The following is a 12,464-nucleotide window of genomic DNA, read 5'->3' on the forward strand; positions in this document are numbered from 1 at the left end:
ATCACTCTGGTTACAGTGTGTATGGTAACACCCATTGTTTCATGTTCTCTATGTATATAAATCTCCCCACTGTATTTTCCACTGAATGCATCTGATGAAGTGAGCTGTAGCTCACGAAAGCTTATGCTCAAATAAATTTGTTAGTCTCTAAGGTGCCACAAGTACTCCCTCTGTTTTTGTTTATCTTGATGTTGTTGTTAAAATTAATTACATTGGTTACATTGTATTTTAAAGCCACTGAGTGTAATGGATATGTACAGTTAAACATATATCATTGTTAGGGCTGTCGATTAATTGCAGTTAACTCACGCAATTCACTCAAAAAAATTAATCACGATTAATCGTAGTTTTAATCACACTATTAGACAATAGAATCCCAATTGAAATTTATTAAATATTTTGGATGTTTTTCTACATTTTCAAATATATGGACTTCAATTACAGCACAGAATACAAAGTGTTCAGTGCTCACTTTATATTATTATTTTTATTACAAATATTTGCACTGTAAAAATGATAGACAAAAGAAATAGTATTTTTCAATTTATCTCATACAAATACCGTAGTGCAATCTCTTTATAACGAAAGTGTAACTTACAAATGTAGATTTTTTTTCTGTTATATACCTGCACTCAAAAGCAAAACAGTGTAAAACTTTACAGCCCTAATTGTATTATTTTTATCTCTATGTACTTTAAATGTAAACATTAACTTTTCCTTCCCCAGAATCTCCTGGCAAAGATTTTGGTCCCACTCTAGGCTTAAAAAAGTCCAGCTCCCTGGAGAGCTTACAGACGGCTGTGGCTGAAGTCAGGAAGAATGAGCTTCCTTTCCACAGACCCAGGCCTCACATGGTCCGTGGTCGGGGCTGTAACGAGAGCTTCAGAGCTGCCATTGACAAATCTTATGATGGACCTGAAGATGCAGAACAGGGTATGCTGTTTCATGTACTTATTTGTGAAACTTCCACCTCTTAGTACAGACTAAGGCTCCATTAAGCAAAACATTAAAGGAGGTGCTGAAATCCAGTTGAAGGCATTAGAATTTAAGCATGTTCATAAATGTTCTGCTGAATTAGGGCCAAATTACTCTGTATGCTGTCCTAGGGCCTGAGCCAACTTCCGCTGAAGTCTTGGATTGACTTCAGTGGTGGGGTGGATCACGCCTTGAATCCACAAAGTTTTGTGGAACTATTTTGTTTTCAATTTGTTTTAAGTAGCATCGGACTTAATAACTTCTGCTGCTGTTTTGTTTGTTTTATGGCAGAGAGTCTCATCTTTTTCCTTTGCAGCTCCCTTTTCCATACTGAGACCACATCGGAACCCCCTTCCATCTAGCAGGAGTCCTGTTTAGCAATACAGGAAGGACAGAGCGGCCACAACACCTTGACCCCACTTGTTCATGACACCTATGGGGGTCACAATTCCCAGACAGAGAACCCCCTGCTTTACAGCATGAACTGTATCTTTACGTTCAGTTCTTGAGTTCCTAAAGTGAAACTACACTCGCTCTCCCCTAAGCAGTCAGAGTAATTGTCTTGCTGTTCCTTTTAGAGACACCAGAAATAGCCTGAGAGCAAGGAGTGACTGCATTAGTTTTGTATAGTAGTTAGGATATGCAGGTTCTTAGAACCTCTTGTTGAAATAAGCTCTCGCTGTTTGTGTCCCAGCTTGTGGGCTTTCTTGACTTAATGGAGGTTAACAAGCCAGACTTCAAAAAGAAGAATGTTTTACTACATGTCAAGATTTTCATTCCAGAAATAATAACTAGAAAATAAGTAGCGATAATAATTCTGTGCTTAATTTACAATAGAGCCCTGCTTGAATTAACTAGATATGTTTAGTCTGCTTTTTAAATGATATGATTAAATGAACGTGCATTGTGAACTATTGCAGCACTTTATTCTACATTGATTCCATATTGCACGTTTGCATTTTCCTGATCATAAATGGCCCCTTACTCTTTTTACTGATTCTCTTTCTGTCTCTGCAGATGGTCTGTCTGATAAGAGCTCTCTCTCTGCTCAAGAAACTCAGAACTTTGAATTAGTCCCCCAAGGGAATCCTGAACTAGAAGATGTAGAAACCAAGGCAAAGAAAGACAAAAAAAATAAAGAGAAGGAGAAGAAAAAAGGAAAGAGCAAAGCTAAAGTCAAAGAGAAGAAGAGGAAGGAAGAAAATGAAGATCCAGAGAAGAAAACTAAGAAGAAGGGTTTTGGTGCCATGTTGAGGTATGGTTCTTGTGCTTAAAACATACGCGCATACAGACACACACACAGATTTTCCTGAAGAAGCTCATGAAAATATTCTGTGAAATCACTGATGATCTCATGAAGCAGCCAAAAATGTTTGTCAGCCAAAAATGTTTTTCAGTTAAAAAGAAAGCACTATCTTTTTTTTATGCCAAACCATTAGCTAAGGCAAAAGAACTTTAGCAGGCAAAAAAATTTGGGCCCCTGAAATTCATGTGCATTTGGCAGGAAAACTGTATGAGGTTTGAGGATAAAGAAAATGCAAGGGAAAATGCATTTGGGGGCAATGGTTGCTATTTCCAGGTATTACATTAAACTTTTGGAGGCTACTGGTATATTCTGGCCTGTAGGCCAACCTAGTATGGAAGACAACCTTGGTGCAGAGTTTAAATGGAAGAAGTGTTTTGCTGTAACCTCAGAAATTCTACTACAAAAATGCCCTACAGATCATGCTTTTCATAATATAGAGATTTGGACATTCAAACTAGAGCTTTTGTTTCCTCTTGATGTCCTAGACACACAGCATAAGGAGTTTGTTTCCGAAGTGTTATGTGCAAGGACTTAGCTCTTTTTCTTCCCCATAATGTCAATACAAACCTACTAAATCTGTGCACACCATTTAGACATTTTCCAGGTGTTTACGGACTGCCAGGGCATGATTGTCCAAATTATACGTGCACAAGTGTATGCTTAATTTGCACATACAATTACCACAATGGTTAATGAGAACAAGATAGCTGTCCATAAATGCACAGATATACATACTATTTGTATAATTATACATACTAAGTGTGCAATTTGCACACACATTTGTGTTCATCGAGTTTAAAGAAACCTGGCTTAAAATAATGAAGCTGTCATTTTTTTTAAAATTAATTAGAATGGTGAGTTCTTCAATAGCTCTTCTTTTTGTGTATCTTTAGTCTCATATCTGCTTTTGTTAACCCTGTAGAGCTAATAAAGCTGTGAGAATGGAAATTGGATTGCACGCTAATTTGGCAAAACTGTAATTATTCTGGCTCATGCATCACCAACAAATCTATTGACTAAGATCTACATTCCAAATCTTTATTACTGGTGAAGATGTATGCTTGATTTCAGATCCAAGATCGAGTTTGTTCAGTTGGCAGTGTTATTGATTAACAAGAAACGTGGAACCACAGGACTCTAGTACTACTGATTCACTTTTTAGAGTATAACTTCACTTCAAGCAAAAGAAATACTGTTTTTCTAGAGAGAGAAAACAACATGAAATCTGCATGTTTCATATTTTGACTACATGCATATATTATTCATCTGAACTTTTCCCACAGTTAGATTGAATTTTGATAGGGAGTCTTACTGACTGATATTTTTCATTATTACTGTTATTATTATTTATCCATCAAGCACCACAGAAGGACAGGACAAAGATGGAATTCCTGCCCCAAATTGTTTACAGTCTAAATTAAGACACATGGAAAATGGAGGAGACAAGATTAGGTGGAAAAGAAGGGAAGTTTGCAGGCAAGGACAGTATAATTGTGTACTCACTTGGGAAGTTTGTAGATGCTTCTAAAGAGTAACTAAGGGTTTTCTTTTTGTTTTTCTTTTGTTTTGTGTTTTTTAAAACATGATTATAATTTATATCTGTTTTAATGTTAGGGGACTATCACTTAAAGCTTTCTTGAAGAGCGGATTTTGAGAAGGGAATTGGAGGAGGAGCAGGTAGATGCATGATGGGTGGGGTCAGAAAGGGTGTCCCAGCCATAGAGGGGAGCATGAAACAAGGAATGGAGATGAGCAATTTGGACTGAGCAAAGAGGGCATTTGAGGAAATAAGAGTAGGACTTAGCAAAGAACCTAAGTGACTCAGAACACGTCTTACTGACTCTCAAATCAAACCTAAATGGGGGAGGCCAAATGCAGACTAGTATCGGGGGGGACGGTAGCCAATTTGGATGGCCTTAGAAGCATGAACAAGGAGCTTTGCGGCACAAGTGAAGGAATTTTAGAAAGAGATTGAGTATTGTGATCGCATTAGGTATCAGAGGTGATATTCACAGCAGAGTTTGGATTGATTAGAGTGAGGAGAGTATCAGGAGGGTCAGAAGAAGGGGATTGAAGTAATAAAGGTACAAGATCAAGGATTTTAGCAGCAGGAGTGTAAAGAAAGAGGCAGATTTTTAAGACGTTACAGAGGTGAAGCTGGCATGATTTAGTGGTAAAATATCTGTGGGGGAGAGAGAGAAGCTGACGATGACACAAAGGTTGTGAGTCTCTGCTACATGGAGGATGGCTGATAATAGTTAATATTTATAGCGAAAGAAGTGGTGGGAAGTTTGTTTGTTTTTTTATAAAGAAAGTTGAAGTCAGTTTTTGACATGTTGAATTCCAGCTGGCAGCAGGACATGTCATAGGAGCTATCGGAAATATGAATGCAAACAAGAAAGAGAGAAAGTTTGGATGGAGAAGGAAACCTGAGAGTCTGTTCTAGTTCTAGTTACAAGGTTGCCCAGAAAAAATGTAGAGTAAGAGGAGGGTGAGGGCAAAGGACATAACCCTGTGGTAGACTGACAGAGGAAGGGAGGAAGCGCCAACAGAGGAGACACTGAAGGAGCAACTGGAAGAGGTAATAAGAGAACTGGCAAAGCAGAGTTGTTGAAACCAAGGAAGGAATAGGCTTTAAGAAGGAAGGTTCTGCCATATTGAAGATCCCAGATCTAGGAAAATAACAATGGAGAAGCAGCCTTGAGATTTGGTCAGGAAGAGATCATTGTTAACCACGACACAAGTAGTTTCAGTGGAATGGGAGGAAGCTAGACTGCAAAGAGAGAGTTAATGAAGAGTTGTTCAAGGCGCAAATTAATCCACTACCTACTAGGAAAGTTACACTAGACTGTGGAGGATATTTGTATGCACGACAGGTATACTTACTATGCTGTATATAGCGATTGCATATTTTTCATATCTGTAATATGTCCATATGAGCTTGCTTGTTTCTCTTGTCACTAGCAATGCAGTTTAATGTATTAAAACCACCCCTAACCTTTGTCTTTAGTACGAAAAAAGTAACTGCTGCTATAGCCTTTCTCAGCTGAGATTTCTGAACATACTGAAATCGCTGCTGAACACTCCCTCCCCCCCCCCCCCCCTTTAACAACAGAAAATATCAAAGCTGTTACCAGTTGCTAACAGATTTCATTTGGTTCCTCATCTGTTGCTCAGCTGCTATTTACTTGTGGATTGTGAGAGTTTTTTTTAATTAAAAAAAATTGCTTTCCTGTTAAATTTCTCATGGATTGAAGTTTTATTTAGGTGGATATGATTCAGGGAGACCATCAAGCAAGCATGTTTTTATTGTTCTAATCACTGTTTAAAAATTCAGTGTTGTGTTTTACACAGTTAAACAAGAATTGTCAGCTTCCACGTTTTCTGTGATTACCCCTTTTGGCCAGGTGTGAGATTTTTAAACATAGGTGAAGCGGGTTGTCAGTTTATCTGTTTTTTAAAATCTGTAATAACGTTTGACAGTGTTTAGTTGCAGGACACTTTATTGTACGATGTTTGGTGTTCTACCTCTTGGTAGTAAGGGCTAGGTATTGTGGGTAGTGATGTATTTATGACCTCCCTCGGTATTAGCCCATATATGTACTATCCAAAGAACAACAGAAATCTATTTGAGTACAATGTTTGCATTTAGCATTAGCTCACATAGCATCATTTTGTATTTTACCATACTCTGTTACATTGCCTCATAATGACTTATAAAGTAACCCAACATAGGACAACGTAATGAAAGTAATTCGATGTTATATATCAGGTAATAATTACTGTATATTAAATATTGTCATTAATGGAGCTGTGATTGAATTTATGCCATAACATCAGGAAAAGCCAATGTCTAGCACTAAGCAGTTACTCTTTTTGACTATACCAAAATATTCTCGTTCGGTTACACTCTAAACTTTTATATATTCCATAGAGACCCGTAACAGCAGCGAGACTAGACAGTATCCCATTAAGTGCTCAGTTCAGCCCTTTCTTCCTGCACTAATCATTGTTTCAGGCCAAGGCAAGGTTTGGGAGGCGTGCTCTTCCTCAAGTCAACTCTCTTCATCTTGAAGGATTCTTCATTTGCATGAGAAACTGTGTGCTGTAATGACATACTTTATGCTTTAAATAAGGCCATTGTGTCATTCATTGTTTCAGAATTGCATCTGAGCCCTTTCTAAATTACTCTTTTGGCTATTTTGAAGGGTTAATTAACCCCTTGGTGCAGGGCATTGGAATTTCCTGATGTTAAACATTAATGTAAAATGCATTAACACTTAGCATTGGGAGCTCTGGACAGATCTAACCGAGAAGTTAATCTGAGGAAAATATCTTTTTCCAGAGTTTGCTAGGTGATGGACTCTAGATTCTTAGTTTTTGGTCTATAGTTATTTAATTGTCCTGCCTGTCATTATATATTTTCCCCACAAAGCTGGGCTTTAACTCATTTTTTAAATTAAGTTAAAGACTGAACCTTTAAATCACCAAGAGAATGTGACATCTGTCCTACTCTGACCCTGATCCCACCTCAGCTGCTACGGGCCTAGTATATAATAAATGTAACATGTCTATGGCCCTGTTATTACCTTTTCCACATAGTGGTTGTAAAATTTCTGGGTAGCCATTCAGCTTTATGTGTAAGAAGGTAAGTTAGCTAATGGACTGCAGCCGTGCCAGTGAAATTTTAATAGCTAGTTCCTTATAGGCAGAGGCCAACAGGCTGCAGTCATGATGTTTTGCTGTAGTACCAGACCAACTATGTACTTGATGATGATTCAGAAGCAAAAAGACAGCCAAACTGGCACGCACGGGGAAGAAGCTTCTCATTATCTTTTCAGTCTGGGTTCAGAAGCCCACTGAAAAGAAGAACTCTTGTCTTAATGTAACACAGCTCCATTTGTACGATTAGCTTTACTGGATTGGTATCAGTAAAAAACACTAGATTTGCATATCAGCGGCCACTGCCGTTCACATAAGTGGTTCTGTGTGCATGCCCATCTCTGAGTGCTGAGAACAAGAAATAGAAAAGAGTATTAGTTACAGTCACTTTTTTCCTCTTTGGAAATGCTACTTTTCCTCACACAACAATTCATCTTAAATTATTTACTTTCCTTTTCACAATATGAGCCATGAATATTTTATTTTTTGTACTCTTAATTTGCCAATTTTCCTTTGAGCTAAGTGCCCTGGTGATTTTAAATTTTCATTTTAGTTGGAAGAGAGAAATGACCCTCCTTCCCTCTATTCCCTCCCCCCGTTATTACCATTAAAAGGCCTTGTGCTCAGAATGATACTTTTTATGACCAGTGGTGTTGATCCTGTAATGGTATTGCAGAGTAGATTGCATAATATTTAGATATGGACTTTCATTAAGTGTAGTGGTGTGATATCTTATAATTTTTTTCTAGCCTGTGTTGCTCTGCAAAGTTAAGCATTTGTGAGAAAAGTTAGCAATATAATGTAGACAGATAGGGCAAATAATAGCTATATGCTGCATAGAGAGAGATTTAATATGTATGGAGACAGTGATGGAAATAAATAAGTAGACATGGGTAAACAAAAAAGAGACAACTAGATTAAATTACAATCAGATTAATTTAAGGTGATTTTAAAGTCATTTGTATCTCAACTAACAGAGAAATCGGAGACAGATTGTGTCCTTTTGCATTTGGTGGAGAGGACCAGCTGAGGTGGCCAGTGTTCTGGGAAGCCGTTAAGCTATTCTGTGACCTTAATTTCCTTTCGTCTGTTAAGCACATCTACTGTACAAATATGTCAGTAAAATAAAACTGTTTGTTTTAGTGTGTACAGAAGGAGGAGGGGGTGGCTACAGCTAATGAATTTAAAAATGTATTTGTGGTTTGTCAAATCATTTTTTAAAAAAAACCTGAATGATGTATGACATGTACTTCCTCCTCCTCCATATTATTGATGACTACTTAGTTATGTTTATAGTTTGTCCAAAGCAGAGACAAGTGGATTTTTCTGTACTAAAAATGATCATGCAGACTGCCTACTAAAGACTTATTTGTTTAATTAGGGGTCTGTTCTCCTCTTAATATGCATGCATAAATCTCATTAATGTTAATGAGACTTATACAAGTGCACTGAAGAAGAATAGACCCCTTATTCTCATTACTTCACTTGGATAATGAGATATTTGCTTAACAGATCAGAGCACAAAGTCCGGCTTGATTACTTTTAAAGACTAGAAATCATAAACTTATATTTTGAGAAGCAAAGTATACTTCTATATAATAGCTGCATCTCTACTTCAGTTAAAATACCATTATGTAAGCTGTAATTAAATGAATACAATTGAGAGCTGTATCTTTAAAGGTCAATTTGCATACTCATTTCCATGAGATATCTACTTAAATATACACACACAAAGGCTTAATTTTCATGTCTGTGTATGTAGTGTGTGTTAAAACAAATGGAAACACCAGTGCTGCTTAAAATATGTGCTCTAATTTAACAAGCAAGACTTTCCTGGGGATGACAAGCTTCTCACAGGCTTCTCTGGGCTTGTATGTTCGAGTTAGTGCATGACTGAGTCTACAGGGCACTAGCTTGCTGTGCACAAACTCGCCGTGTTGCTCCTGCTGCTGCATTCGTTATGGAACTAGTGTGCAGTAGCAAGGTCCACACAATGTGTTAATGCAGTGGTGCCCAAACCTTCCTGTCAAGCCCATCCCCTTCACAGTAATGCATCTGTCTGCGTTCCCCCTCCATTACTGCACAGTTGGCTCAGCAGAGAAGCTTGGGCTGAACTGGTGATGGAAGGAGCTGAGGCTAGAGACGGAGCTGGCCTGTGGGTGAAGAGGGAATGAGGGCAGAGCTAGGCTGGGGGCGGAGCAGGGGGCAGAGTGGAGCTGGGGCTAGGGCTGGAGCTGGATGGGTGGCGGAGCAGGGTGCGTAGTGGAGTTGCGGCTGAGGACAGAGCCGGGCTGGGTGGCACTCCCTCCCCACTCCCCGTGGGGGCTAGGCCAGATGCCACCACATTCCCCCCCATCCTCCACGCTTCCCTTGTTGGGCATGCCCCACAGTTTGGGGACCACTGTGTTAATGCATGGCAGGCTAGTATGCTGCACATTACACCCTGGTTTGAAGCGTATAAACCCACCATATAGACCAGACCTCAGGTTCCAATCTCCTTGTTTCCCAGAGTACTCCTCTGCGGAAGTGGCCTAATACAAACTGCAAGATGAGTCCTTGAAAGTGTTTCCTCATTGGGTACACTTTAGTGTTGTATTTATTCTTCATTCAATATACTTTTCCATTACTCATTTTAACAACCTTTATCAACAAGAAATAAATACGGTACAAGTACCAGACATTAATTCTACTTTTAAAGAACAAATTCAAGTATTTTTTCTTTGGCTCATGTACTTCAATCATTCTTGCTACATAAATAAAGAAAAAATGCTTAACAGCAAATTTATAGAAATAAGGACATATAATGAGAATGCTATGAGACTCCTTAAATACAAAGTTCTGGCAGGTGCCAGTTTAACAGGTATTGCCATTAACAGCCATCTGTACAGAAAGTGAAATGTACTTATCTCATGGAATTATGATTTATGCCAGACAAAGCAGTCAAACTAAATTAATATTTATTTTATAATACAGAGACCTTGATTAAATGCACATGGCATCTCAAATTCAATTGACATTTTAAGTCGCAATGATTACAGACATGCAGCCATTTATTTAACTATTGCTTTAAAAGATATGTCTCACTGTTAATAGAAGAAAGTCAGGCCTTGCCAGTATTTTAGTAGGCTGACCTTATGTTTTGCTGACATGTAAAAGGGAGCAAAGCTGACTTTTGGGTAATCATAATTTTAGAGCATGTGGAGTTACAGTGGCTTAAGAATACCAGACCACTTTGAGCCACTCTTCCCCACACTCCTGCTCCTTTTTCTCAGTGCAGGATTTTAGAACAGGATAGTCCAGAGAGGAAGAATAATCCAGTGGATACAATATTAGCATGGGACTTGAGAACCCTAGATTCAGTTCCCTGACTATCTGTGGCACCTTGGGAAAGTCTCGTAGGACCAGTTTTTTTAAAGGTATTTAGACACCTAACTCCCATTGATTTTGATGCCTCAGTTCTCCACTTGTACAGTGGGGATAATATCACTTCCCTACCTCACAAGGTAGCTGTGAGGATAAATACATTAAAGATTGTGAGGTGCTCAGATATAACATTAATAGATGTCATATAAGTACTTAAGATCGTTTTCTTTCTTAAAAATATAAAATGATCTGGCATGACTGCTCCCAGCCCTTTTTCCTTCAGCTCCCTAGTATACTCTCCTCCTCTTCTCCTGTCACTGAGACTTTCTGCCTGCTTTCTTCCAGGCTTTCATCTCTTTACCTCCATCGTCTCTACTCTCACCTCCCCTCTCAATTCTCTCCTCAACTTCTCATTCTCAGTAGGTTCTTTTCTATCCAGGTATTAGCATGCTTTCAACTCCCCTATTTTAAAAAATGACCCACCCTCAAGCCATTACCCTATCTTTCTCCTCCTCTTTGTCTCCACCTCCTTGAACATACTGTCTACAACCATCGTCTGAATCTCCTTTCTTGCAGTTTCTTGACCCTACCTAATCTGGCTTCAACCCTCTACGGTCCACTGAAAATGTTCTTGCCAGAGTCTCTAATGACTTCTTCTTAGCCAGTCTCTGGGCCTGTGTTCTTTTATCCTCCTTGACATGACAGAAGCTTTTGGCACTGTTAAGTTCTGTTCTTCATTAGCTTCTACTCTCTCTTCCCTCAGGTTTTCCTATTGCTCTGATTGCTCCAGCAGAGTCTTATTTCTTAATTGTCCTCTTCACTTTTTCCCCTTTCTCTGGGTATCTAGCAAGGCTCCATTTGTGGTCCCTTCCTCTCCCTCTACACCCTATCTGTACATGCTCTGATCTGCAAAAGCATGTATTTGATTACTGTTATGCCAGTGGTACCCACAAGTCTCTCTCTCTGCTGATGAGTGCTCCCTCTATACCAATCCAACATTGCAGCCTGGCTTTCTGACTTCTTTTCATGGACATTCAATTGTCATCTAGAACTCAACATGGCCAAAATTTAGCTGTTCATCTGCCCCAACAACAAGCCTTCCCAGCTCCCTCTCTCTTTGTTTGTCATTGTGAACAGCAGCACCATCCTCTCACTCACTCAGGCCCATAACCTGAGCATCATCTTTGACTCAGCCCTTCTTATAGACAGACACATTCAGGTAGTGGCTTAAATCTTGCCAATTCTTCCTACACAACATCTCTAAGACCTGGCCTTTCCTCTCTGACCACACTGCTAAAACTCTTGTCCAAGATCTTATCATTTCACATATTGACTATTGCAACCTTTTCCTTTCTGGCCTTGACTTCTGCAGCCTAGCACCCCTCAAGACCATTTGAATATCTGTTGTTAAAATCATTGTCTTGGCTCATCATTCTGACTACAAAGAATCCCTCTGCTGCCCCTTTCCCCTCATAAATTTCCTCCACCTCAAATACAAGTTTCTTGCATTTACCTTTTAAGGCCCTTCTCCATTTAGCCCCACCATTCTAATCTACTAACTTTCTTCTCCACCAGCATTCCCAGTCTTGTCTGTTAAACAGCTTTGCACTTTCTAACCCAGCATGCATGGGGAAAACAGCTTGATACCACATTATTACCTTTATCCTCAGTCTCACCTTTTCTTCAGCTTCACCTCTGCTGTTATTCTTCCAAAGCCCTTATGCCTGCTGATCATAGCTAGGCAGATTGCGAGCTGTTATTCCTTCACTCCCAACTTCCCCATTCCTTCTTCCTGTCTCTACTCCTCATTAATAACAACATGTTTAATTGGCATATGTAACTAACAAAGCTGTGCAGTTCATCACCGTGTTCATTTGTTATATCCCCACCCTCTCCTGTTCATCTCTTTCGTATCTTTTTAGATTGCAAACTGGGCAGGGATTGTCTCTATGTATGATTGTAGAGCACCTACCACGATGGGAGTGCAATATTGATTGCAATACTGGGCACTCTCCGAATATAAACATTTACTAATCTGCTACAACATACAAGTAATAGGAATGCCCTCCACTTTGGTAGCACATTCAATCTCATCACTCCAAAGCACTTTACAAATGTTCATTTAGCCATGATAATGTAAGGAAGGTAAGTAGGCATT

At 39.1% G+C, this 12,464-nt stretch overlaps 1 protein-coding gene across 3 annotated transcripts in view; it reads left to right on the forward strand.

The window, feature by feature from the left end:
* PARD3B (par-3 family cell polarity regulator beta) overlaps positions 1–12,464 on the forward strand; it is a 615,914-nt gene that overhangs the window by 434,829 nt on the left and 168,621 nt on the right. For all 3 annotated transcript variants that reach the window (XM_077830252.1, XM_077830251.1, XM_077830253.1), the window contains 2 exons: positions 727–933; positions 1,993–2,230. In XM_077830252.1, the coding sequence (XP_077686378.1) occupies positions 727–933; positions 1,993–2,230 (445 nt within the window). The remainder of the gene's footprint in view (positions 1–726; positions 934–1,992; positions 2,231–12,464) is intronic.

Source organism: Eretmochelys imbricata, chromosome 11 (genome assembly GCF_965152235.1).
Source record: "Eretmochelys imbricata isolate rEreImb1 chromosome 11, rEreImb1.hap1, whole genome shotgun sequence".
Classification (NCBI taxonomy): Eukaryota; Metazoa; Chordata; order Testudines; family Cheloniidae; genus Eretmochelys; species Eretmochelys imbricata.